At 55.7% G+C, this 24059-nt stretch overlaps 1 protein-coding gene across 1 annotated transcript in view; it reads right to left on the bottom strand.

Moving 5' to 3' along the window:
* Window positions 1-3295: 3295 nt before the first annotated feature.
* The window catches only part of NUMA1 (nuclear mitotic apparatus protein 1), a gene marked incomplete at its 5' end in the record, with an annotated part of 32136 nt that continues 11372 nt past the window's right edge, over window positions 3296-24059 (bottom strand). Inside the window, 13 exons of the mRNA XM_032219679.1 lie at window positions 3296-3629; window positions 4656-4817; window positions 6196-6315; window positions 7355-7573; window positions 8237-8373; window positions 9438-9732; window positions 11949-12183; window positions 13388-13530; window positions 14237-14455; window positions 16061-16171; window positions 16313-16381; window positions 18578-18619; window positions 20259-23675. Of these exons, the coding sequence (XP_032075570.1) occupies window positions 3597-3629; window positions 4656-4817; window positions 6196-6315; window positions 7355-7573; window positions 8237-8373; window positions 9438-9732; window positions 11949-12183; window positions 13388-13530; window positions 14237-14455; window positions 16061-16171; window positions 16313-16381; window positions 18578-18619; window positions 20259-23675 (5202 nt within the window). The remainder of the gene's footprint in view (window positions 3630-4655; window positions 4818-6195; window positions 6316-7354; window positions 7574-8236; window positions 8374-9437; window positions 9733-11948; window positions 12184-13387; window positions 13531-14236; window positions 14456-16060; window positions 16172-16312; window positions 16382-18577; window positions 18620-20258; window positions 23676-24059) is intronic.

Genomic DNA, 24059 nt, shown 5'->3' with positions numbered 1-24059 from the left:
GCTGCGGCTTGAAGTTTTTGTCTTGGTGCGTGTGAAACTCGAATTAACTAACGGGGCTGCCCGAAGGAGCCGGACTTGCACCCCGTCTTAAGAAAGAAAAGTTACGGAGAAATGGAAGAGCTCCGATTGCAAAGGGAGAAATTTCTCCATCCGTTTCTGAAAAATGTTTCCTCTCCGACCGACAAAATTCATTAAAACCCCGAATTCTAAGCGCCACCATGTTGTCCTTTTTCCATGCAGGGGGAGACGGGGGTGGAGGGCTCAAAAGGGGGGATAAGCTGCAATTTCCCAGCAACTCCAGCATTTCCATGAGCAAAGGGAGCCCCCTCGGCAGCCCTCCTCCAGCTCGTGTCCATGCCTGCACTGCAGGTAATCCTCGACTTACGACAGTTCACTTAAGTGGCCATTCAAAGTTACAACGGCACTGAAAAAAAGTGACTTATGGCTGTTTATCACACTTAACGACCGTTGCAGCATTCCTGTGGTCATGAGATTAGAATTCAGACCCATATTTATGACGGCTGCAGTGTCCCAGGGCCACGGGATCCCCTTTTGCGACCTTCTGACAAGCGGTCGAGCCAGATTCACTTAACAACCGGGGCACTAATTTAAGAACTGTAGCGACTCATTTAACAACTGTGGCAACAAAGTCGTAAAATAGGGCACTGAACCAATGTCTCACTTAGCAGCAGAAAATGTGGGCTCTATTATGGTTGTAAGTCGAGGACTTTGGCTGGTCTGAGAAGAGGGAGACTCCCCCCCTTAAGGGGTTGCACAGAGGGCAGTTCTGGAGTGTGGGGAGGGGGCTTTCCTTGCTGCCTTCCCCCGGGAGAAACCCCTCTGCCCATCCTTCCCAGGGGGGCTCCGGGGTCCCCCTGCCCCACCTGGACCCCCCGTGGGACTTGAGAGCCCTGCCGGCTGGAGAAATCTTTACGGAGGGTCCTCGACAGGAAGCCCACCTACTATGGTTGGAGTTGTAAGACGGGGTTCTTTTGAAGAGTGGTCACAAGTGTGAGTCCGATGTTCGCCAAGGCTGAGTCCCCTTCGGGGGAAAAGGGCGGCATATAAATATAATTAAATGAAATGAATGAATGCTCTTTGGCCAAAACCTCAAAACCAAATCCTGGTTTTTGGAAAAACGGTCATAAAACTGACTCTGGGATGTTGCCAACAGTCCTGAAAACGTGACAAGGATGATGGGGGAAAAGGGGACTGCAGGAACTTCTGATTCGGTCGTAAGTCCTATTTTTCAGGTAGGTCGTAAGTCGAGGACTATCCATATCGGGCAACATTCCACAATATTTGCATTAAAAGGTCCCCTCCCTCTCAAAAAAAAATGCTCTCTTTGGAAAAGGCATGTTTGTAAGTTGCTGTTAAGTCTGCTGACTTCTGGATCTCCCCTTGGGGCAGAATACACTCCATACCCAGACGCCAAAGGGAGACCCTCGGGGGTCCCTGGGCAGCCCCGGAGGAGGTCAGCCCCTGAGAAGGAAGCTGGCTCCTTCACCAAGGCCTCCCGCAAGGCCTTAAAGCCGGTGAAAGAAAACTGGTTCTCTTAACGTTCTTCATTTCTTCCTTAATATTCTCAAATAAGCTTTGTTGAGATCTCTTAGCTCCTTCAATTATGCAGGTGAGGCTCCTGGATGCATTTCTGAGCCTGTAAATCAAAGGTGTATTAAAGCAACTTCGATGGAACGGAAGTCCAAGCCTTAAAGCCGACTGGGGAATTCTGGGAACTGAAGTCCACAGGTCTTAAAATTGCCACGGTCGGACACACGTGCTATAAAAGAAGGAACTTTTTTCCCCATGCTTTGTCTTGGTTTATCAATTCTTTGCTTACGATTGCAAACTATGGTTTATGAGCCATTCCTTGCTGTTTATATGTACAGAGTGAGCTTCTATAGCAGAGACAAATTGCCACACTTGGCCAATAGAGAATTCTATTTATTTCTATTTCTAAGTTCTGTATTCTGCATCCCATTCCGTTCTAAATTCTGCACAGGAATCCCAAATGTGTAAAATCAAACATCTTTTTCTTCCTGCAGATTTGATTTCACCTGCAGGAGGAGATTTTTCTCCTTTTGTACAAGACCCCAGAGAGGTCCTTGAGAGGGTTGTCGGATGGGCAGGAGAAGGGGCTCTTTGGCCAGCCTTCCTCGGCAGGTCAGCCCTGCCCACTCCCCGAAGGCGATTATGAGGCTGAAAGCCCCCCCCACTCCCCAAAGTCCTGACCTCTAAGCAGGCAGAGAGAAAGAGACCGACTGCAAAGCCTCACTCCAGCCACTCTTGGGAGAAAAATACCATTTATTTACAAGTAGAAACATTATTTAAAATGACACATTTCCTGCTAAAGTCTCTACAAAGGCGAGTAGTAGAGGGTTGCAAGCAGGGGAAGACCCCAGGTGGTGCCCCCCCCCCTTTCAGCCCGGGAGCCTCCCTCCGTCGGGGTCTCCCTCTCACCGTCCACTTGGGGGGTCTCCGGTTGAGGGCTGGGACTGTTCTCCAGACCCAGCCGGCCCTGGCACAGGACCCCCCCCCTTTCCGATCTGTCAGCCAGGGCCACCCCCACCCTGACTGCCTCCCTGCTCCAGGGGGGTTTCTGGAACAGCCCCACCTGGAAACCTCCCCGGCCCCCACCTGGGCTCTACGGATTGCGATACGAAGCAAGGACGCTAAGTAAAGCTGTGACAGAAAGAGAGGCGTGTGCTGTCCCTCCCCCCCCTCCCGAAAGGAATGGCAGAGGTCCCTCCCCCCCCCTCCCCATCCTCTGCCAGGGATGCACGATCTCCGGGTGCTTCCAGAAGGCCCAAGGGTAGGAAGCAGGAGCACAAGAGGGGACCCCCCCCTCTCACCTCTTGGCCTTCCCAGCAGAAGAAGGGACCGAGAACGGACAAGACTGCCAGGGGGGAGGGCATCGGCAGGAGCCCCCCCCCTCCCAACAAAAGGCCTCGGGATGCCAACCGCGTGGTCCCGAAGGAGTGGGGCGAGGGAAGGGAGAAAGAGGAAGGAAGGGAAGGAGGGGAAAGGAAGAAAAGGGGGAGGGAGAAAAGCAGGAAAGGAAAGGAGTGGCGCAGAGGCTGAAAGGGGGAAGGGAGAAAGGAGGAGAAGGACGGAAGGAAGGAGGGAGATTGGAATGCAGAATTAAAGAAGGAAGGAAGGAAGGAAGGAAAGAAAGGAGATTGGAAGGAAGGAAGGAGATAGGAAGGAAGGAGATAGAAAAGCAGGAAAGGTGTGGCGCAGAGGATAAAGGGAGGAGAAAGAAAGAAAGGAAGGAAGGATGGAAAGCAGGAAAGGAAAGGCGTGGGGCACAGGGTGAAAGGGGGAAGGGAGAAAGGAGGAAAAGGAAGAAGGAAGAGGGGAAGAAGGAAGGCACCTGCACTCCCAAGAGCCTGTGAATGGGAGGTCTCCTTGCTCCACCCAGGCTGGGACAGGGAAAGAGACGAGAAGGCCAAGCTCCTAGGCCTGCTTGAGGCAGGGGGAGGGGCTGCAGGGGGACGCAGGGGCTGGCAGCGGCCGAGGGGCAGCGGCCCCGTCCTCCCTTTCCTCCGGGCACAGAGGGAAGATGGTTGAACCGGCAGCCGGAGCGAAGAAGAACGCTAGAACTTCCCCTTCTGGGACTTGGAGTTGGCCTGCAGGGGAGAAAGAGGAGGGGGAGTTGGGGGGCTGGCAGGGCTGAGGAGGGAGGGGGAGGCCACCAGAAGCCGGACAAGCCTGGGGGAAATCCTCCTACTCACCCCCTCCCCAAAAAAACCCCAAACTCTCGGCGGGAGCAACGCAGAGGCCTGGGAAGCCGCTCATGCCAGCCAGCCAGCCGTGTGTCAGATGAGTGAGATACCGTGTGCGCACCCCCCCTCCAGTGCTTCCATCCAGAAACCACCACCCCCCACTTGGGGGAGGGGGGGAGAGGTGAGAGGACCCCCGTGTGTCTCCCCTAGGCCCAGACAGGAAAGGCTGCATGCAACACCACTTGCCTGGTGTGGCCGCCCCCGAGACCTGTGGAAGCAAAGGAGGCTCAGAAGGGCCCCATTTGGGGAGGGGGGGGGAGAAGGGCAGGGAGGGGGGGGGCTCCGGTCCAGAGGCCCAGTGTGGGGAGGGGGACAAAGAGCCTCACCCCGTTTGGGAATCAGGGCCGGTTGGGCCTCTCTTGCCGTTGAGGAAGGGCTGAACACCCCCCCCCCCAAATCAAGATCCTTCTCTACACCGACAGAGAGGCCTCCCCCTCCCCCCTTTGCTTTCAGTACAGGGAGTCCTTGACTTACGACTGTACGCATGGTCGTAAGTCCGGTCCTTAAGCAGCTCATCAGGAGAACATTTTGATTTTATGGCCTTTCTTTTTCTTCTTCTTCCAGGGACCCCAAAGCCAGAAACGGGAAATCCACCCATCAATCACAGTCATGTGACCGCAGGACCCTGTAAGTGGCTCCAGGGACTCTGCCATAACTTTGAGCAGTTAGTAAGTGAACTGCCGTAGGCCGAGGACTGCATGTATTATCAGGGTGTCAATTAAACACACGGACCCACACAAGTGGGGCTTGAAAGGGCCTTCTGCTCAGATCTGGGGTGGGGAGGCTGGGGGAGGGGAGGGGTGGGCATGTGGGGTGCTACGGGGGTGGGGGGCACGCCAGTCGTGGCCACCTGGGGCTCCACCCGCTCACCTTGCCCTTCGAGGATGCGGCGTTCCGTGGAGACCTCCGGCTGCCGCTCCGAGGGGAATTCTTGGGAGTCACCTTCCGATTGGCCCCACGGCGCAAGAGGCTGTTCCCCAGTTTCTTCGGGGTGTTCAGGATGCTGAAGGCCAGTGAGTGACGCCTGTCAGACTGGGGGGGGGGGAAGCAAAATAGGTGTCACGTTGGAGGAGGACTGTGGGGTCCTTGGTATTCTCTGATGTTGGCCGTTTTCTTTTCAGACGTTTCATGGCCCAACTAGGGAACATCATCAGTGCTAGAAAGGAGTGGGGATTGCAGAGAGGAGGAGGAGGAGGAGGAGGAGGAGGAGGAATAGACGGAGAAAGGGAAGAAGAAAGAGGTGGAGGAGGACTGCGGGGTCCTTGGTATTCTCTGATGTTGGCGGTTTTCTTTTCAGACGTTTCATGGCCCAACTAGGGAACATCATCAGTGCTAGGAGGGAGGAGGGAGAAGGGAGGAGGGAGGAGAGAGGAGGGAGGAGGAAGAGGGAGGTTGAGGAAGAGGAGGAGGAAGACAGTGGGATCCTTGCGGCTCTCTGACCTTGGTGGTTTTCTAGAGGATGTTTCATGACCCAACTAGGGAACAATGTCAGTGCTGAAGAGGGGAGTTTGTGGAGAAGAGGAGGAGGAAGAGGAGGAGGAGGAAGAGGAGGAGGAGGAAGAGAAGGGGGAGAAAGAGAAGGAGGAGGAGGGAAGGAGGAGGAGGATGGGATTTGGTTCTTAATGCTCTCTGAGCTGGTCTGTTTTCTTCCTGAGCATTATTTGCTCTCCGTTGGTATACAAATAGCTTTCTTGCAGAGAGCAACCCCCCCCCCCCCATAGCCCTGATGAAGTTACCTAGTTGGGTCATGAGACGTCTTGCAAGAAAGCCAGGCACTCAAGAGACCACCTAGGACCCCAGGGCCCAACCCTGAGCTACAGAGATTCCCTTCGCCTGGATTCCCAACCAGCCAGAAATTCCAGCTGTGCTGTGGGGGGCACCGATTTGAGAGGGAGGGGCTGACTTCGCCTTCAACCCATTAAACCGATGAAAGGAACAGCCCCCAATTGTTTGAACGCCGATCAAACCGCCTTTCCCGCCCCCTTCACACCCAAGGACTGGATGTGGGCTCCGTTCCCAGCACCCCCGAAGGAGAAAGCGCCACGGAGAAGATCACCCCGGGGGGGGGGGGGTGTCGCTGAGAACTGACTCCAAACGGATGGGGAGGAATCTGAGCCAGGATGACGGTTTGTGGGTCGAAAGCAAAGTTAAGCAGCTTTTACACCTAAAGTAGCTCCCTTTGTTTTAACCTTCCAAAGCACTCCTAATATGCTCCAAGATCGAGACTCCCCCACCGTGGTCACTTTAAGACTTGTGGACTTCAACTCCCAGAATCCCCCAGCCAGCCACACCTGGGAGTTGAAGTCCAGAAGTCTTAAAGTGACCACGGTGGGGGGCTCTAAGTGGGGAGGAGTCCCCTGGTGACCCACAACCCACCCCCACCCCTGCAAACCCCCCCAGGGGGCCTCACCTGCTTGTCTGCTGGCTGGCCTCTGCTCTTCTTGTCCCCCGCTGGGGGTCCCTGCTTGCGATCCTCGGTCCTCCCTTTGGGGGTCTGGGGCCGGGGGAAGCAAGTGGAGGATTTCTTGACCTACAAAAAGAAGAGAGGGGGGCAGAGGTGGGATTTCAACGGCTTCAGCCTCCCTCCCTGGGCAGCTAATGGCAGGAGAAGAGAGTCAGAAGGGACCTTGGAGGTCTTCTAGTCCAACCCCCTGCTCAAGCAGGAGACCCTGGACCATTCCAGGCAAGCGTCTTCTTAAAAGCCACAACTTCTGCTCCACTGATTAATTGTCCTCCCTGTTAGGGAAGTTTCTCCTTAAATTCCAGCTTGCTTCTCTCCTTGATTAGTTTCCATCCGTTGCTTCTTGTTCTGCCTTCAGGGGGCAGGAGGATAGGTGGAGCCCCTCCCTCTTCTTTGGGGCAGCCCCTCAGATATTGGAAGGCTGCTATCATCTTGCCCCAGTTCTTCTTTTTTCCTAGACTAGACAAGCCCAATTCCTGAAACTGTTCTTTGTCTGTTTTTAAGAATTGGAAGGGACCTTGGAGGCCATCTAGTCCAACCCCCTGCCCAAGCAGGGGACCCTGCACCGTTTCTGACTGGATGCCAGTCCAGTCTCTTCTTGAAAGCCTCCAGGGATGAAGCTCCCACAACTTCTCTTCCGTGGGTTGATGGTTCTCACTGTCGGAATATTCCTCCTCCTTTCCAGGCTGAATCTCTCCTTGGTCAGTTTCCATCCATTCTTCCTCGTCTGGCCTTGGGGGGCTCTGAGGAAGAGCCTGACCCCCCCTCCTCTCTGGGGCAGCCCCTCCCTCAAGTACTGGAAGGCTGCTCTCCTGTCTCCCCTGGTCCTTCCCTTCCACGCCCACTTCCTGCAACCGTTCTTCCTCTCTGCCCTCTTCCCAGAGTCTCCGCATCCTTTTTGTATCGTGGTGACCAACATGACAGACAGCCCAGGAGCTACGCTGGGCCCCCCCTTGACCACCAAGAGGCTGATGTTGGGGCATGGAAGGACCCTGCCCGCCGTCCTCCCCAGAGCCCGTCCCCAACAGCAGAGGGGGAGGTCCAGAGGTTGGCCCTCCCGTGTCAGCAGGGCCCCCCGATCCTCCCAGCCTCTCCTGCAGCTGCTCACCTCGGGGGTCCCTGGCCCCATCTGGGGTTCGTCCGAGAGGCGCTTCCGTTGCTGCCGCGTGGCGACCCCCCCGTGCCCCCAGGCGGCACTCAGCGTGCTGCGGCGGGTGCTGGGGCCCTCGACAATCTGGGAGGGCAGCATGGTGGCCCTTCGGAGGGTCTCCTTGGGGTCTCCGGTCATCACCTCTTCGTCCGTGATGGTGGTCAGGAGCGGACAGGGCTGGGGGGGGAAACACACGGCCATTCAGGAGCAGCCCCCAGGCCCTAAGGAGAGCTGGCCACCACGGATGGTCCTTGACTTACAACGGTTCACTCACTAACTAGTCAAAGTTACAACAGCACTGAAAAAGTGATGTTTTTCACACTTACGGCCACTGCAGCAGGGTCACGTGATCCAAGCTCAGCCGCTCAGCCACTGACTCGTACTTATGACGGTCGCTGCGTCCTGAGGTCACGTGACCCCCCTTTGCAGCAAGCCCCTCCCACATCAATGGGGAAGTCGGATTCACCTAACAACCTGCGGCTAACACAACCCCTGCAGCGACCCCTTTGACCCAACGTGGCAAGGACGGTCGTAAAAGGAGGCAAAGCTCACGTCGCACAGGTCTCACTTAGCAACAGGAACCGTTCGATGGTGGGCGTTAAGTGGAGGACTACCTGCACGCAGAGGAGATATTCCTTCCTTGGGCAGCCAAGCACCTCATGGAAGCCTGTGGTGGAACTACTGGGGGTCTTATGGGAGGCCCCCCACCCCCTTTTTCTCCAGATCCGAGTAAAGCTGCGTCCAGGAGAGGCCGAAGCCCTGGCTAGCAGGCCCCCCCGTTGGGCCCGTGGGGGGCTGACCCAGAGAGAGGACCGGGGGAGGCCAGGCGGCCACACTCACCCGCGACTCCAGAGGGTAGCAGGTCTTCAGGTGAGGCGGGCAGATGCGGTTGCGCTGCTGAAGCTCCGCGATGCGGTTCCAGCCGTCCAGCTGCTCCGGCTCATCGTCGCAGGAGCCGGCATAGAAGCTGCTGCGGCCTGCAAAAGGGGGGGGGGAGGAGGAGGGGCAGGGCGTGGATGGACAGGTTTTCCTACAGGGCTCCGAATCCCCCCCCCAAGGGGAGAGCAAAAGGGGAGGCGGGATTGCGAGGCTGGGGGGGGCTCCCTAGGGCAGCTTCCTGCAAGTGTGTGTGTGTGTGTGTGTGTGTGTGTCTTTCTCGGTGTATGTATGTCCACCTGACACTAGGAAGTCAAATCCCCAGAGTGGCCTTTCTCAAGCAGGCCCACTTTAAGATGGGTGGACTTCAACTCCCAGAATTCAGCAGGGCTGGCTGGGGAATTCTGGGAGTTGAAGTCCGCACATCTTAAAGCAGAGGCCTTCAAACCTGGCCACTTTTAAGACTTCTGGACTTCAACTCCCAGAATTCCCCAGCCAGCAGAGCTGGCTGAAGTCCACAAGCAGGGCTGGCTGGAGAATTCTGGGAGTTGAAGTCCAGAAGTCTTAAAAGTGGCCAGATTTGGGGAGCCTTGTCTTAAAGGTTCTAAAGTACGGATTCAGCTGGTTCTGATGGGGGATTTGGATAAAGGAGGGGGGGTCTCCAAACGTGGCAACTTGAAGGCTTGTGGACCCCAACTCCCAGAATTCCCCAGCCAGCAGAGCTGGCTGAAGTCCACAAGCAGAGCTGGGTGGGGAATTCTGGGAGTTGAAGTCCAGAAGTCTTAAAAGTGGCCAGATTTGGGGAGCAACCAAGATTGTAAAGTATGGATTCAGCTGGTTCTGATGGGGGATTTGGATAAAGGAGGGGGGGTCTCCAAACGTGGCAACTTGAAGGCTTGTGGACCCCAACTCCCCAGAATTCCCCAGCCAGCAGGGCTGCTTGGGAGCTGAAGACCCCAAATCTTAAAAGTTGCCAAAGGTTGGAGACGCCTGGGATGAGGTCACGGAGGAGCTTTGGATCTTGGTCAAGAGAAGCCTCTCAGATCAAGGGGGGTGGGGGAGTGGCCAGAGAACCCCCGTCTCTCACAGCACCCTGAAGATCAGGGTCCCCCCTCCCTTCCCAAGGTGGCGGGATCCACACCCCGTGTGCCCCCCATCCTCTCACCGGTGTTTGCAGCCCCGCCTTGGGAGTGTCTCAGAGAACTGCGTGTGGCGGGTCGGTAGCCAGGCAGGCTCTTCAGGGCGGCATGGCCAGAGGCGCCGTCGGGCGAAGAGGCGGCCAGCCTGACGAGGGACTCCTGGGAGGGGAGGCTGGCCAGTGAGCGGGCGGAGGAGGAGGAAGCCGCTGCCGAACGCAGGTGGCTCTTGACCGAATCCTGGCCGCTGCCTCCTGAGCCGGAGGACCGCAGGCTGACGAAAGACTCGTTGGTGCTGTCCAGCGGCTCCAGCTTCGGGTGTTTCTGGCAAAGGACACAAAACGGGGTGATGCCACACTCAAAGGGGCAGAGGAGACAGCAGTAGCAATAGCAGTTAGACTTACATACCGCTTCATAGGGCTTTCAGCCCTCTCTAAGCGGTTTACAGAGTCAGCATATCGCCCCCCACAGTCTGGGTCCTCATTTTACCCACCTCGGAAGGATGGAAGGCTGAGTCAACCCTGAGCCGGTGAGATTTGAACCGCCGAACTGCAGCTAACTGTCAGATGAAGTAGCCTGCAGTGCTGCACCCTAACCACTGCGCCACCTCGGCAGCCCTGTGAGCATGGCATTGGGCCGCCAACACTGCCCTGCACAGTGGCAGGTCCCCTGTGCGCGTAGGTGGGACCGGGAAGGGTCTCTCGCTCCCTGGCTTCCCCCCTTACACACACAGACACACACACACATACACACACACACTCATTTATATTGTGTGTGAACAGAGTTGGTTCTGGGCATCATTCATATTGCTCCAATTCAAAATAACAATATTAATAATCTCTATCACATTTCTCAAACATAAGTAATCCATATTATATTGTTCAAACATATATATATATATATATTAAACAATTCCCAACTCCTCATCTTTATCTCTACCTTCACCTCTATCTTTCTTGTTCTATCTAAGCATTTCTCTATTATCTATTATCCAGCAAGCCAGCCTGGCCTGAACAAAACAAAATAAATTATTGATCATTGTTAATTTTAATCGATTTTTTTTTTACAAATGTTATTGTTAATCCAAATTGGGTATGTTTGGGATATTCTATTTAATTCTTTTTAACTTTTGTAATATGTGGTTTTTTTAATGTTGTACGCCGCCCTGAGTCCTTTGGGAGAAGGGCGGCATATAAATCCAATAAACCAAACCATAAACCAATTATATATGTACAAATTTAACTAGGTTTCCATTTATATTGATCCAGTTTACACTAAGATTGTTAATAATCTCTATCATATTCATCAAGTGTATATAATACTCTTTATATTATACCTCTTTATTGCTTCAACTCTTATCCACGTTTCCATTTTAAGCCAATTCACAATAACAGTAGGAACCAAGTGAACTAGACATCATTCATGTTGATCCAATCCACGTTAACATTTTTGATTATCTCTATCACATTAATTAAATCATATAATCTTGTTACCTTGTTAAAATATACATTGAAAGAAAAATACCTAACATCTTTTTTTTAGTTTTCAATATTTTTTTTATTTTATCAATTTCATATATACATTCACAATTATATGATCTCATAACTGTTATTAATAATATGTATTTATAACAATTTTTCCCTACAGTTGACAATATACTTGAAGATTGCTTTCTTAACATCCCATAGATCCATCTTATCTTACAACGGTCCTACTTCTTCTTCCCTCCCTCCCTCTTTCCTTCCCTCGTTTCTTCTCTCCTACTCCCCTTCCTTCCCTCCCTCCTTCCCCTTCCCTCCTCTCCTTCCCTCCTTTCTTTTCTCCTTCTCTCCTTCCTTCCCCCCTTCCTTCTCTCCTACATTCCCTCCTTCCTTCCCTCCTTTCTTCTCTCCTCTCCTTCCTTCCCTCGTTTCTTCTCTCCTACTCCCCTTCCTTCCCTCCTTCCCCTTCCCTCCTTCTTTCCCTCCTTTCTTTTCTCTTTCTCTCCTTCCTTTCCCCCTTCCTTCCCCCCTTCCTTCTCTCCTACATTCCCTCCTTCCTTCCCTCCTTTCTTCTCTCCTAGATACCTAACATCTGTAAACTTTCTCAACCTTGGCCACTTGAAGATGTCCGGACTTCAACTCCCAGAATTCCCCAGCCAGCGAATGCTGGCTGGGGGATTCTGGGAGTTGAAGTCCAGACATCTTCAAGTGGCCAAGGTTGAGAAACACTGATCTAGAATATGAAAGTCTGCATAAAATTCCTTCCTATGCAAGGATTGAGGAACATTTGAAGTGTCTAGGACAGTGTTTCTCAACCTTGGCCACTTGAAGATGTCCGGACTTCAACTCCCAGAATTCCCCAGCCAGCATTCGCTGGCTGGGGAATTCTGGGAGTTGAAGTCCGGACATCTTCAAGTGGCCAAGGTTGAGAAACACTGTTCTAATCTGTTGTTTTTTAAATTCATTCTATAAGCAATTTGTCTTTTAATATTTCCCGTATCCAATTACTGCCGCTCTAGGTTATAATAGGCCAATTCACACACTGCTCCTTCCCCTCACCTTGATCATGGTAATGTTGATCAGCTGTGTGGTGCGCCGACGGCCAGAGAGCGCCTTCCGCCCCGAGTCCAAGGTGATGTTGCCGACGGAGTCGATGCTGTTCTCCAGCTTGGAGCGCGAGCGGGTGGGGATGGGGGTGAAGTAGATGCTCTCCAAGGACTCCCTCTTGTGTGGCTGGGAGGCCTTGGGAGATTCCACGGTTGCCCCCGATTCGGACAAAGAGCGGCGGGTCTTCCTGCTGGGCAGAAGCAGAGAAGCGGCCTTGAAGGGGGCGGGGCTGCCTGGGCACAGAGGGCCGGGCCGGGCAGAAGCTTCCACGTCCACCTGGGCAGCTCCAGCCAGGGGGGGGGGATCCGCGTGATTCTGTGTCGTGCAGGAGCTGCATGGCCTCCCCTTTCATGGTATTGGACCTGGGTACTTGAGAGGCCGCCTGCTGCCAATTACCTCCCACAGTCCCGTTAGATCGCACAGGGTCGGCCTCCTACGGGTTCCGTCTACCAGCCAATGCCATCTGGCTATCACCCGGGGGAGGGCCTTCTCTGTGGCAGCTCCGGCCCTTTGGAACAAACTCCCCGCGGAGATTCGGACCCTCACCCCTCTCCAGGCCTTCCGGAAAGCCGTTAAGACCTGGCTGTGCCGGCAGGCCTGGGGGTGATGAGTTCCCCTCCCCTCTCGACTGGTATGGCTGTGTGATTTTCGTGTATTTTAATTATGTGTATTGTGTTTGTATCCCCTTTTTCCCCTTTTGAGTTGTTCGCCGCCCTGAGTCCCTCCCGGAGAAGGGCGGCATACAAATAAATTAAATCTTAAATCTTAAATCTTTTGCCTCCGGTCCAACTTAAGATATTGGTTGCCACCGCTAAAGCCTTACGTGGTTTTCGGGCCAGGATCTTTGAAGGACACCTGAACCACCAGAGCAAGGGGGCAGGGGGTGTTATGAGTCCCCCCTCTTTAAGGAGGCCCATCAAGGGTGGGATCTAGGGCCTTCTCCGTGGTGGCTCCCTCCCTGTTATTCGAAGGACTGCCTTTTCCTGGTGACGTCCCACCTGATCCACCAGAGCGGATCCTCCGTTTGCTGCAAGGAGGCCAAAGGGTGGGTGGGGGGCTACGTTTGGTGTATAAGACCCACCCAAATCTTCACCCTCTTTTTTGGGGGGGGGGGAAAGGTGCGGTAAGCTGAGATTAAATTATGAGTAAGATTGTATATTTTAACGTTGGCACAAAATACGCCTTAACCCAGATGATACCCTGGTGAAATGGAAAATGGATTGTTTATCTAGGAATAAAATAAAATAAAAATTATAACCTGAAAAAAAACCCAACCAGCCTCCATTCTGGGGCAACCCAACACACACACACACACACACACACACACACGGGGCAGGAGGGGGGGCACAGAAGGAGCGCTGGGGGGGGAGGAGGCCACGGAAGGCCGGTACCTGGTGGAGTTCAGCGGCTGCCCTTCGTCACTGGTGCTCAGGTCCAGGCTGTCGGTGCTGATGTCGGCCGAGCTCTGCCTGAGGGTCTCCAGGGCCGCCTGGACCTTGCCCTGCTCTCGCAGCTGCCGGTCGGAGAAGTCCAGCTGTTGGGAGCGGAGGGGGGGGGTTGGGGGCAGGGTCAGAAAGAGAAGCCCCCCAGGGAGCCCGGCCCAAGGAGGGGAGGGGAGGCCGGGCAGAGGGCAGCACTTAAAAGTCCCTTTGGGACACACCTTCATCCAAGACTCCTGCCGAAGGGGAGCCTCAACTTACGGCCCTCCGTTTAGCGGCCATTTGAAATTACAACAGCCCTGTGGGGTGGGGGGGAAAGTGACTCAGAACTGGCCTCGGCACCAACGGTGGCAACAGCTCCACACTTATGACGGCTCACGCAGGACGTGTGCAGGAGGGGGAACACCTTTTGTGACCTTCTGATCAGTGGCGTCTCTGGGGAAGCCACATTCGCTTAAAGTCCAGTGGTTCCCAAACTTGGCAACTTTAAGACTTGTTGGACTTCAACTCCCAGAATTCTCCAGCCAGCTCTACCACTGGTTTAAACAACCCACTTAACACCTGCGGAGATTTGCTTAACGGCTCCTGGCAAGAAAGGTCGTAAAACGGGGGCAAAGCCCATTTAACAACCGCCGTGCTTAGCAAGAGAAATTCTGGGCTCGCTTGTGGTCAAGGACCTCCTGCACAGGAACGCAAAGTTTGGAATTTACGTGCAACTGTAACTTGAAAGAAATGCTTAATCAAAGGGTGGATTATTTGGTATTTGACCTCTGACCCCCCCTGCCCCTGTGCCTGACCTACCTGGGCCTGCAGGACCCGGACTTGGCTGGTGAGGTTCTTCAGGCTGAGCTCCGACTCGGTGGCCTGCAAGGCCGTGCGCTGCAACTCCTTAGCCAGGCGCTCAGACTCGGCCCTCAGCTCGGCGTTCTCCTTCTCCAGGTGCTGAAGGCCCTTCAGCTTCTCCAGCAACTCCTGGTTCTGCTGCTTCTTGGCGTCGTAGTGCGTCCTCGCCTTCTCCATCTGCGGGCACAGAGAAGAGGAGCCGTCAGCCCTGCCTCAGCTGGGACCTCCGAGCAAGAACAATCGGGTGTACCGAGATACACCCATGTTACACCTATCCTCCGCGAGCTGCACTGGCTTCCTATCGGTCTCCGAACGCGCTTCAAGGTGCTGGTCATCACCTTTAAAGCCCTACATGGCCTAAGACCCGGATACCTACGGGACCGCCTCCTGCCACATACCTCCCAATGGCCGATAAGATCTCACAGGGTGGGCCTTCTCCAGGTGCCGTCGGCAGGACAATGCCGGCTGGCGACCCCTCGGGGAAGGGCCTTCTCTGTAGCTGCTCCGGCCCTGTGGAACGACCTACCCGCAGAGATCCGGACCCCTCCCACTCTCTCGGCCTTCGGAAAAGCCACTAAAACCTGGCTATTCCGGCAGGCCTGGGGCTGTTGACCTCATGAACGAGGTCCAGCCCCGCCTAGATTGAGTGCATGGTGTGTTGCTTTTAAATTTGTCTTCTCTCTCCCTATTTTTTAACTCTTCTATCTTTTACTCTTGTTTTTGTAAGCCGCCCGGAGTCCTACGGGATTGGGCGGCATATAAATTTATTAAATTACAATTACAATCCTTAACTCATTCGCCAAGAGAGGTTAAGAGTCCACTGGAAGCCACGGGGATTACAGCCATGCGAAGCCGGAACTGAAATTCGCACACCCGAATCTCCCAAGTCCTTTTCTTAGGGGCCTCCCTTTGTCATTCCAAGCCTGGATTGGCATGCAGCTGTGCTCCGATCCCAGATGCGCTTGAGTCGCATCTGAGGGAGACACAGTGAACATTTGCCTCCCTTGAAAGCCGCCCCCTCCCCCCAACCCCTCCCCCCAGCAGAGTCAAGGGCAGACTACATGGGGTTGCCCCTGAAAAGTGTTTGGAGACTACAATTAGTCTAGGATGCAGCCGCGCGAGCGATACTGGGTGTACCAAGATACACCCACGTTACACCTATCCTCCGCGAGCTGCACTGGCTCCTATCGGTCTCCGAGCACGATTCAAGGTGCTGGTTATTACCTATAAAGCCCTATATGGCCTAGGACCTGGATATCTGCAAGACCGTCTTCTGCCGCATACCTCCCAACGGCCGATAAGATCGCACAGGGTGGGCCTTCTCCAGGTGCCGTCAGCCAGACAATGTCAGCTGGCGGCTCCCCGGGGGAGGGCCTTCTCTGTAGCCGCCCCGACCCTATGGAATGAACTACCCCCAGAGATCCAGGCCCTACCCACTCTCATGGCCTTCCGAAAGGCTGTCAAAACCTGGCTATTCCGGCAGGCCTGGGGCTGTTGACCTCTTGACCGAGGTCCAGCCCCGATGAGACTGGGAGCATGATGTGCTTCTTTTAATCTGTTTTTCCTCTTATCTGTTTTTAACTCTTCTTTTTAAAATTTTATTTTCTGTAATCCTTCGGGATTGGGCGGCCTATAAATTTAATAAATCAATCAATCAAGACTGGCACCAAGGGATTGTGAAGTGCAAGTGTGAGATGGCAAGAGACAGGACCCTCCTCGGTCCCTCCTGCAAGCCCTTCCCTCCCCCTGGTGTGGGGGGGCGGCAGACGCCCGGGCTCCTACCTGAGCCTTGTAATGCTCGGCGGCCTGGTCCTTCTGCACCAGCTGGGCCTGGAGATCCGCCGTCTTCTCCTTCAGCTGCTTCATCTCCGAACGGAGCTCCTCCTCCCGCACCTACGGAGGTTCAGGTTGATTGGTTTTGTACGCCGCCCCCTCCCGAAGGACTCCGGGCGGCTCACGATAAACAGGGGAGGGAATAAATAAGACAATGCAAACAGGTGGAGGTGTGCAAGGGCTCCTGTGCGGGAGACCCACCTTTGCCTTCTGCTGATGGCTCTGGCCGGCCTTCTCTTGCTGAGCCACCTTCTTTTTCAGCTCATCCACCTGGAGGAGGAAGAGGGGGAGAAGTCACTACAAGCAGGAGGAAGAGGGGAGGCCTGCAGAACCGTATTTTTCGGACTATAAGACGCACCAAGATTTTCTAGACTGTGTTTGTTAGAAATCCATACCGTGTACGGGTTCTGGGAAGTCGGGGGGGGGGGGAAGGTGGAGGGGGGGGAGGGGTATATATTAGGCTAGACAAGAATTTGGTGGTAAACTAGAATTATTTTGATATACAAGAAATTGTACTTCGATGTTTTACTGATTGAGGAATGATGAAATGTTTGCCTTAAAAGAAATAAAACTTTTGAAATGAAGACGCACCAAGATTTTGAAGAGGTAAATTTTTTAAACAGTTTTTGTACTCTGCAGGCCTCACAAACTCTCTGCACACATTGTGAAAAACGAGGCGTGCAGAGTTTGAAAGGGCTGCAAAGTGCTCTTGGGGGCCGGGCCCAAAAACATGCGTAGGGTTTGGGAGGCATGTCGAGTGCTCCTGGGGGCTGGGGGAAAACGGCCCATTTTTCACTTCTTCCTGCCCTCCCCAGCCTCCCAGGAGAACTTTGCAGGCCTCCCAAACCTTCTGCACGTCCATTTTTGGCTGGGGTGCCTCCTCCATCTCCCATTAATCATTTCCCCCCAGGATGAGGACTGGGGGGAAGGACGGGGGAAGCTGGGGCGGGGGAGAAGGCAGACCCCTCCCTCCCCCAGGAGAACCTTGGGAAGGAGAGATGACCTCCATGGCTGCCCTAGGAAGAAACCCACTGGGCTCCCTGGAAAGAGCCGAGGTGGTGCAGTGGTTAAATGCAGCACTACAGGCTACTTCAGCTGACTGTTAACTGCAGTTCGGCGGTTCAAATCTCACTGGCTCAGGGTTAACTCAGCCTTCCATCCTTCCGAGGTGGGTAAAATGAGGACCCGGATTGTTGTTGGGGGCGATATGCTGACTCTGTAAACCGCTTAGAGAGGGCTGAAAGCCCTATGAAGCGGTACATAAGTCTAACTGCTAGTGCTATTGCTAAGAGGCCAGGATCTCTCTGGGGCAGCTGCAACATGGACCCTGTGGCCTGGGGCACCTCGTGGGGAGCCCCGGAGCTAAGATCCAGGCCTCCGTCTTCCTTCCTGGCTCTTTCTCCAAGAGGAGGACAGTTTGGCCAACTGGCACAACCGCGCGACCATCTAGCTGGGGGGTTAGACAGCTAGTCCTCGACTTACAACATTTCGCTTAGTGACCATTTGAAATTACAACCGCAGTGACTTACAACAACGCTTCGCACTTAGGACGGCTGCAGCGTCCCCAAGGTCACACATGATCAAAAATCCGGACACTTTGCAATTGGCTCACACTTATGACCGGTTGCAGCGTCCCGGGGACACGTGACCTTCTGACCACCAACAAGGAAGCCAAACTCACTTAACAACCGCAGCAGTTCACTTAAGAACTTTGGCAAGGAAAGGTCTAAAATGGGCCCAAACCCACTTCATGAATGTTTCGCTTAGCAACAGAAATCTGGAGCTCGGCATATCTTAAGGACCACTCAAATGAGAGATATAAACGAGGCTGGGAAAAATGGATTGACTATATACAAAACAAATACGGGGCCAAGAAATTCCAGTTAGCCTATGCTTAAGATCAGGAATGATTTAAACTGTTAAAAGTCGGTTCAGTAAGAAGAAGCTAAGGTCAATGCAGAATGTCATTAATTTCTTTATTTCTTTTTTCTCAATAGATTTTAGACTGTGTTTGTTAAAAATCCATACCGTGTACGGGAAGTCGGGGGGGGGGAAGGAGGAGGGGGGTTGGGGGGAGGGGGGAGGGAGGGAGGGGTATACATTAGGCTAGACAAGAATTTGGTGGTAAACTAGAACTATTTGACACACAAAAAATTGTACTCCAATGTCTCACTGATTGAGGAATGATGAAATGTTTGTTTTAAAAGAAATAAAACTTTTGAACCTAAAAAAAAAAAAGAAAAGAAATCTGGAGCTCAATGGGGGTCGTAAGTCAAGGACTAACCTGTACACCTTTCTTCTACCAAACAGCCCAGGGGGCAAACCCCCATTTCAGACGTGCCCTCCGCACAACCCTCCCCGCCTGCCGAGGGTTCAAAAGGGGAGATGCCAGAAGGGAGGGAGAAACCGAGGAAGCAGCTCTGGCTGGGCCAGGGAAGCAGCTGGGAGGGGTCATGCACAGGTTACCTGCTTAGCTTGTTCCCGCTGATGTTTCTCCAGCTTCGCCGCCTGCAGGTTGGGGAGAAGAAAGGGCTGTAGAGGCCGGGACGTCACAACTCAAAGCCCCCCAAGAACCTACGGTAGTGCTGCGGGGTGGGGGTGGGGGTCAGCTCTCCACCTCCCACTTTCTAAATCAGGGGTCTCCAACCTTGGCAACTTTTAACACTTGTGGACTTCAACTCCCAGAGTTCTTGCTAGAGTCGGATCTCAACATTACGGCAGCAGGCTTGGGAGGGATGCACCTCATTGGAGAATGTGATTTATGACACAGACTGAGGGGAGGGGAGGAACAGGGGCCAGGTTCAGCCGTAATTCAAATGAGGTCAGATCTGACTGCAGTGGGGTGTTGCCAAAATGGCGCTCTTAATAAATGACTGGATTTCTTTTGAAACTTGGCTCGAGGCTCGTGAATTAATGAGGGCATCTTTCGGAAACCTGACACCACCAAGTCTTAAAGTTGCCAAGGTTCTAAATCCGTCCAAAGGTGGCAGAAATAAAGAGACCGTTGAGCCCGCCTCTTCATGCCACAGGTGCCAGGTAACCCCAAGTGATTCGGTCAGCACTGTCCATTTCACAAACCGCTCTGTCTACGGCAGGGCGAAGGGGAATGGAAGCACCTGCCGGGCATGAGCCAAACCTGGGACTCCTCTAAGCCAGTGTTTCTCAACCTTGGCCACTTGAAGATGTCCGGACTTCAACTCCCAGAATTCCCCAGCCAGCGAATGCTGGCTGGGGAATTCTGGGAGTTGAAGTCCGGACATCTTCAAGTGGCCAAGGTTGAGAAACACTGCTCTGAGCTATTCTGACCAGCTGGATCGGCTCTGAACTCTCCTTTCCTTAGATCACGTGATTCTCATCCCACCCACCCCCAACATGCTAGGATGGCCAATCGTCATTAACTGTGGGGTCCCGGGTGCCCTCTGAGCTGGGTGGGTTTTCTTGCAGACATTTCATAATCCAACTACGGAACGTCATCAGCCTTGGAAGGGAGGGGATTTTTTTTGCTCTTTGGTCCTATACAGAAGCTTGCCCTCCCAGCATTGGAGGGATGGTGGGGTTTTCCTTGGCCATTCCGTCTTTAGCAATAGCAGTTAGACTTATATGCCGCTTCATAGGGCTTTCAGCCCTCTCTAAGCGGTTTACAGAGTCAGCCTATCGCCCCCAACAACAATCCAGGTCCTCATTTTACCCACCTCGGAAGGATGGAAGGCTGAGTCAACCCTGAGCTGGTGAGATTTGAACAGCCGAACTGCAGAACTGCAGTCAGCTGAAGTAGCCTGCAGTGCTGCATTTAACCACTGCGCCACCTCGGCTCTTTAGGGGACACTGGTTTCTGCTTCACTGTTTCTCTGGAGTTAATCCCTGCTTATCTGGGCATCGGCTGCAGGGCAAGCGACTGTAGATAAACAAGAGCAAACTCCACACTCCCTCACACTGATGATGCTACCTAGTTGGGCCATGAAAACATCTGCAAGGAAACAGCCAAGCTCCATTCCACAAACACCCCCCCTCCCTTCTAGTCCTGATGATATCCCCTAGTTGGGTCATGAAATGTCTGCCCAGAGCTCAATCCTGAGTGTTCTCTTGATTGTCCTTAAGAACAGCCACCTCCCATCTCAAGGGGGGGAGGGGGTGCCAAAGGGCTCACCTGAGCGGCCAGCTGCTGCTTGGTGTCCTCGCAGGTCTTGGCCATCTCCTCCAGCTTCTTCTGGGCCTCCTCAGCCTCCCTCTTGCTGCCTGCCAGCAGCTTCTCCAAGTCCATCCGGGCCGCCTCCAGCTCCAGAGCGTGCTTCTGCTTGGCCTGGGCCAGCTCCCTGTCCAGGCTCTGCTGCCCCTGGGCGGCCTTCTCCGCCAGCTCCCTCTTCTCCTCGGCCAGCTGGCTGTGAGCCTGCTGGAGAGCAGCCAGGCGCTCCACGTACCCACCGTTCTCCGCCTGCAGCTGGCGGAGAAGCTGCTCCTGCTGGAAGAGCCTCTCCTGGGCGGAGGAGGCCTCCTGCAGCTCCTGCTTGGCCCGGATCAGCTCCGCCTGCAGGAGGCCGCCGGACCTCTGCAGCTGCTCCACCTCTTCGCGATGCTTGTCCCCCTGCGAGGCCTGGGAGGCCTCCAGCTGCTGGCACAGGCCCTTGAGGGGCATCAGCTCCCCGATCAGAGCCTGAGCGCCGGCCAACTCCTGCTGCTGCCCCGCCAGCAGCTGCTCCTTCTGGGAGGCCTTCTCCTGCCAGGACTTCAGCTCCTGGCCCAGGGCCTCCTCCCGCTTGGAGACCTCGCTCAGCTCCTTCTTCAGGACATCCATGGACAGCCGCAGCTTCTCGGCCTCCTCCTGCGAGCTCTGGGCATCGGCTTTCATGGCCGAGCAGCGCTCTGCCGCCCGGGAGGCCGCCGTGGCCATCTCGGACTGGAGGAGCCTCAGCCGCTCCTCCAGCTTCTTGCTCTTCTCCGACTCGGCCACGGCCAGGCGCCGCAGGTCCTTGCTCTCCGCTTCCTTCTCCACCAGCTGCCGGTGCAGGATGGACCTGTCCTGCTCCAAGCTGCTGACGTGGCTGGCCTTCCTCTCCGCTTCCTGGCGGTAGCGGGAGATCTGCTCTTTGCGGCTCTCTTCCAGCCGGTCCTTCTCCTGAGCCGAGGCGCGCAAGGAGGCCAACTCCTCCTCGGCTCTCGACACGGCCTTCCGGCTGCGCACCAGCTCCTCCTCCGTCTGCAGGAGCTCCCTCTTCAGCTTCTCCACCGTGGCCTTGGAGGCCTCCAGGAGCTTCTCCGCCTCGGAGGCCTTCTGCCTCTGGTGGCCCGCCTCCCGCTTCAGCGCCTCCGCCTCGGCGTGCTGCTGCTCCTTGGAGGCCGCCGTCAGCTTCTCCAGCTTGGCGATGGTGCTCTGCTGCTCCTTGCTCTGTTTCTCCAACTTTCCCAGCTGGCCCTGGAGGTCTCTGCCCTCCTTCAGCTGCTTCTCGTGCGTCTCCCGGAGGGAGGCCGACTCCTTCTCCCACTGGAGCTTCTGCTCTTCCAGGCTCTGCAGCGACGCGTCCCTGGAGTGCAGGAGGGCCTTCAGGCCGCTGATCTCGGCTTCCCGGGTCCTGGCCACTTCCAGGAAGCCCTGCAGCTCGCTCTCTATCTTGGCTTCCCGCTCCTTCAGCGCCTCCACCGAGGCCAGCTCCCCCTTCAGCTTGCTGACCGTCTTCTGCAGGTCCCTCAGCTCCTCGCAGCGGGAGACGTTCTTCAGCCGCAGCTCCTCCAGCTCCCTCTCCTTCTCGCCCACCAGGTCCTGGGCCCTGGCCACCTCCTCCTGCAGGCCGGAGACCTCCACCCGGTGCTCGTTGGTGAGGTTCTGCAGCTGCACCTCCAGGGCCGCCTTCAGGGCCTTCTCCGCAGCCAGCTCGGCGTGGACCCGCTCCTCCTCCTCCGCCAGCCGCTTGGCTTCCTCCCGGTGCTGAGCCAGCCGGCTTTCCCGCTGCTGCACGGCCTCCCCCAACTCGGCCCTCAGCGCCTTCAGCTGGGCGGAGGCCTCTTCCAACTCCTGCTCTTTCTCCTTCAGAGCGGACCGGAGGCTGGACAAGCTGGACTCGGCCGTGGTCAGATCTTCGCTGCTCTGCTCTCCCAACCGCTTCACTCTGGCTTCCAGCTCCTCCCTCTTGAGCCGCTCCTCCGCCAGCCTCTTGGCGGCCTCCGCCAGCTCCTGGGCGGCCTGGTGCCCGTCCTTCTTGGCCTGGTCCGATTCCTGGCGCGCGGCCGCCACCTGCTTCTCCAAGGCGGCCACTTTGGCTCGGAGCTTCTCTTCCGCGCTCGTCTTCTCCTTGACTTGGGAGACGGACTGAGAGAGCTTGGCCTGAAGGGCCGCCAGGGCTTCTTGGTGTTGGGCGCTGAGGTCCTTCAGCTGGGCTTCCAGCTCGGCCAGCTTCTTCTGGTCAGCCTGGAACCTCTGGCCGCTTGGCTCCTGCCCGCTGCGTTCGGTCAGCTCCCTTTTGGCGACGGGCGGCTCGGCCAGCTGACGCTGCAGCTCTTGCAGCTTCCTGCTGGATTCCTCCTCCAGCCGCTGCATCTGCCCTTCCAAGGCTTCCCTCCTGGCCTTCTCCTCGGCCAGCCCTTCTGCCGCCCGCTCCTTGTGCCTGGCCAGCCCCTGGACCTGCTCCTCCAGCTCCGCGATCTGCCGGAGGTTGCTCTCCAGGGACTCGGCCGCCCTCCTCTTCTCGTCCTCTAGGATTCCCTCGGTGTTGCGGACGGACTCCTCCAGCACCATCAGGCGCTCCTGCAGGCGGGCGTGCTCCTTGGCCAGCTTCTCCTTCTCGGCCAGCTTCTGCTGGGCCTCCCGCAGCTGGCTCTTCAAGGCCGGGACGGCCGCCGCCTGGGCCTCGCTCTGCTGGGCCTGGGCGGTGAGGGCCGAGACCCTGGCCTCCAGCGCCTGGATCTTCTGGCTGGCCTCCACCTTCTCCTGGTGGAGCTCCATGGCGGAAGAGGTGCGGACCTGCTCCAGGGACTGCAGCCGCTCCGCCAGGGAGGAGACCTCGGCTTCTTTCTCCTGCAGCTGCCGGACGGCCAGCTCCTTCTCCTGGGCGATGCGGTTGTACTCCTCCTGGCTGGCGGCTTCGATCTGGGAGACCTTCTGCTGGCTCTGCTTGAGGGAGCTGCTGAGCTGGTCCACCTGCCGGCCGAGTTCTTCGATGGCCGCCCGAGACCTCTGCTCCTTCTGCTCCCACTCCTCGGCCAGCTGGCTCTTCTGGCTGCGCTCGGCTTCCACCTGCTGGTGCAGAGCCAGCAGCTCCTCGTCCCTCTGGCGCAGGAAGCCCGTCAGCTTGGCGATCTCGGCCGTCAGGGTGTTGGACTGGGCGATCAAGCACTCCTCCTGGGCCCGGCAGTCCTGCTCCAGCTTCTCCTTGGCCCGGGAGATCTCGGCGCTGGAGTTCTGCAGCTCCGTCAGGAGGGCCGTCAGCTGGGCTTTCTCCGCCTCGAAGGTCCTCCTCTCGGCCTGGAGGCTGGCCTCCAGCAGGCGCTTCTCCTCCTCCAGACGCAGGACGGTGGCTTGCAGCTCGGCCTGCTGACCGCTCAGGCTGGCCACTTGCTGATTCAGGCCCTCCAGCTGTGAGAGGAGGAAGCACGGGGGACAGACTGGTTACTCCAGAGGGGATTTGTTCCTTGCGCTCTCTCTCATCTACAGGCTGGCCTTTCCACCCGCCCCCTACCACCCCCCCTGGGCTAACCCGGCATTATCAGGGCACAACGGGCCAGACTGGAGATCAGAACATAGAGCCCTGTGGCTCAGCCTTCATAGCCACATTAGGATGGGCGGACTTCAATTCCCAGAATCCCCCAGAGAGCCTTGCTAGCTGGGATGTTTGGGGAGTCAAAATCCATGCAACTGGAAGAAGGAAGGGAGGGAGGGAGGGAGAAGGAAGGGTTAGGAAAAAGTGTGTGAGAGAGAGAGACAAAAGAGATAGAAGGAGGGAGAGGGAAAGAGAAAAAG

The sequence above is a fragment of the Thamnophis elegans genome, chromosome 6, assembly GCF_009769535.1.
Source record: "Thamnophis elegans isolate rThaEle1 chromosome 6, rThaEle1.pri, whole genome shotgun sequence".
Lineage (NCBI taxonomy): Eukaryota > Metazoa > Chordata > Lepidosauria > Squamata > Colubridae > Thamnophis > Thamnophis elegans.
This window is presented reverse-complemented; position numbering and strand designations above follow the sequence as displayed.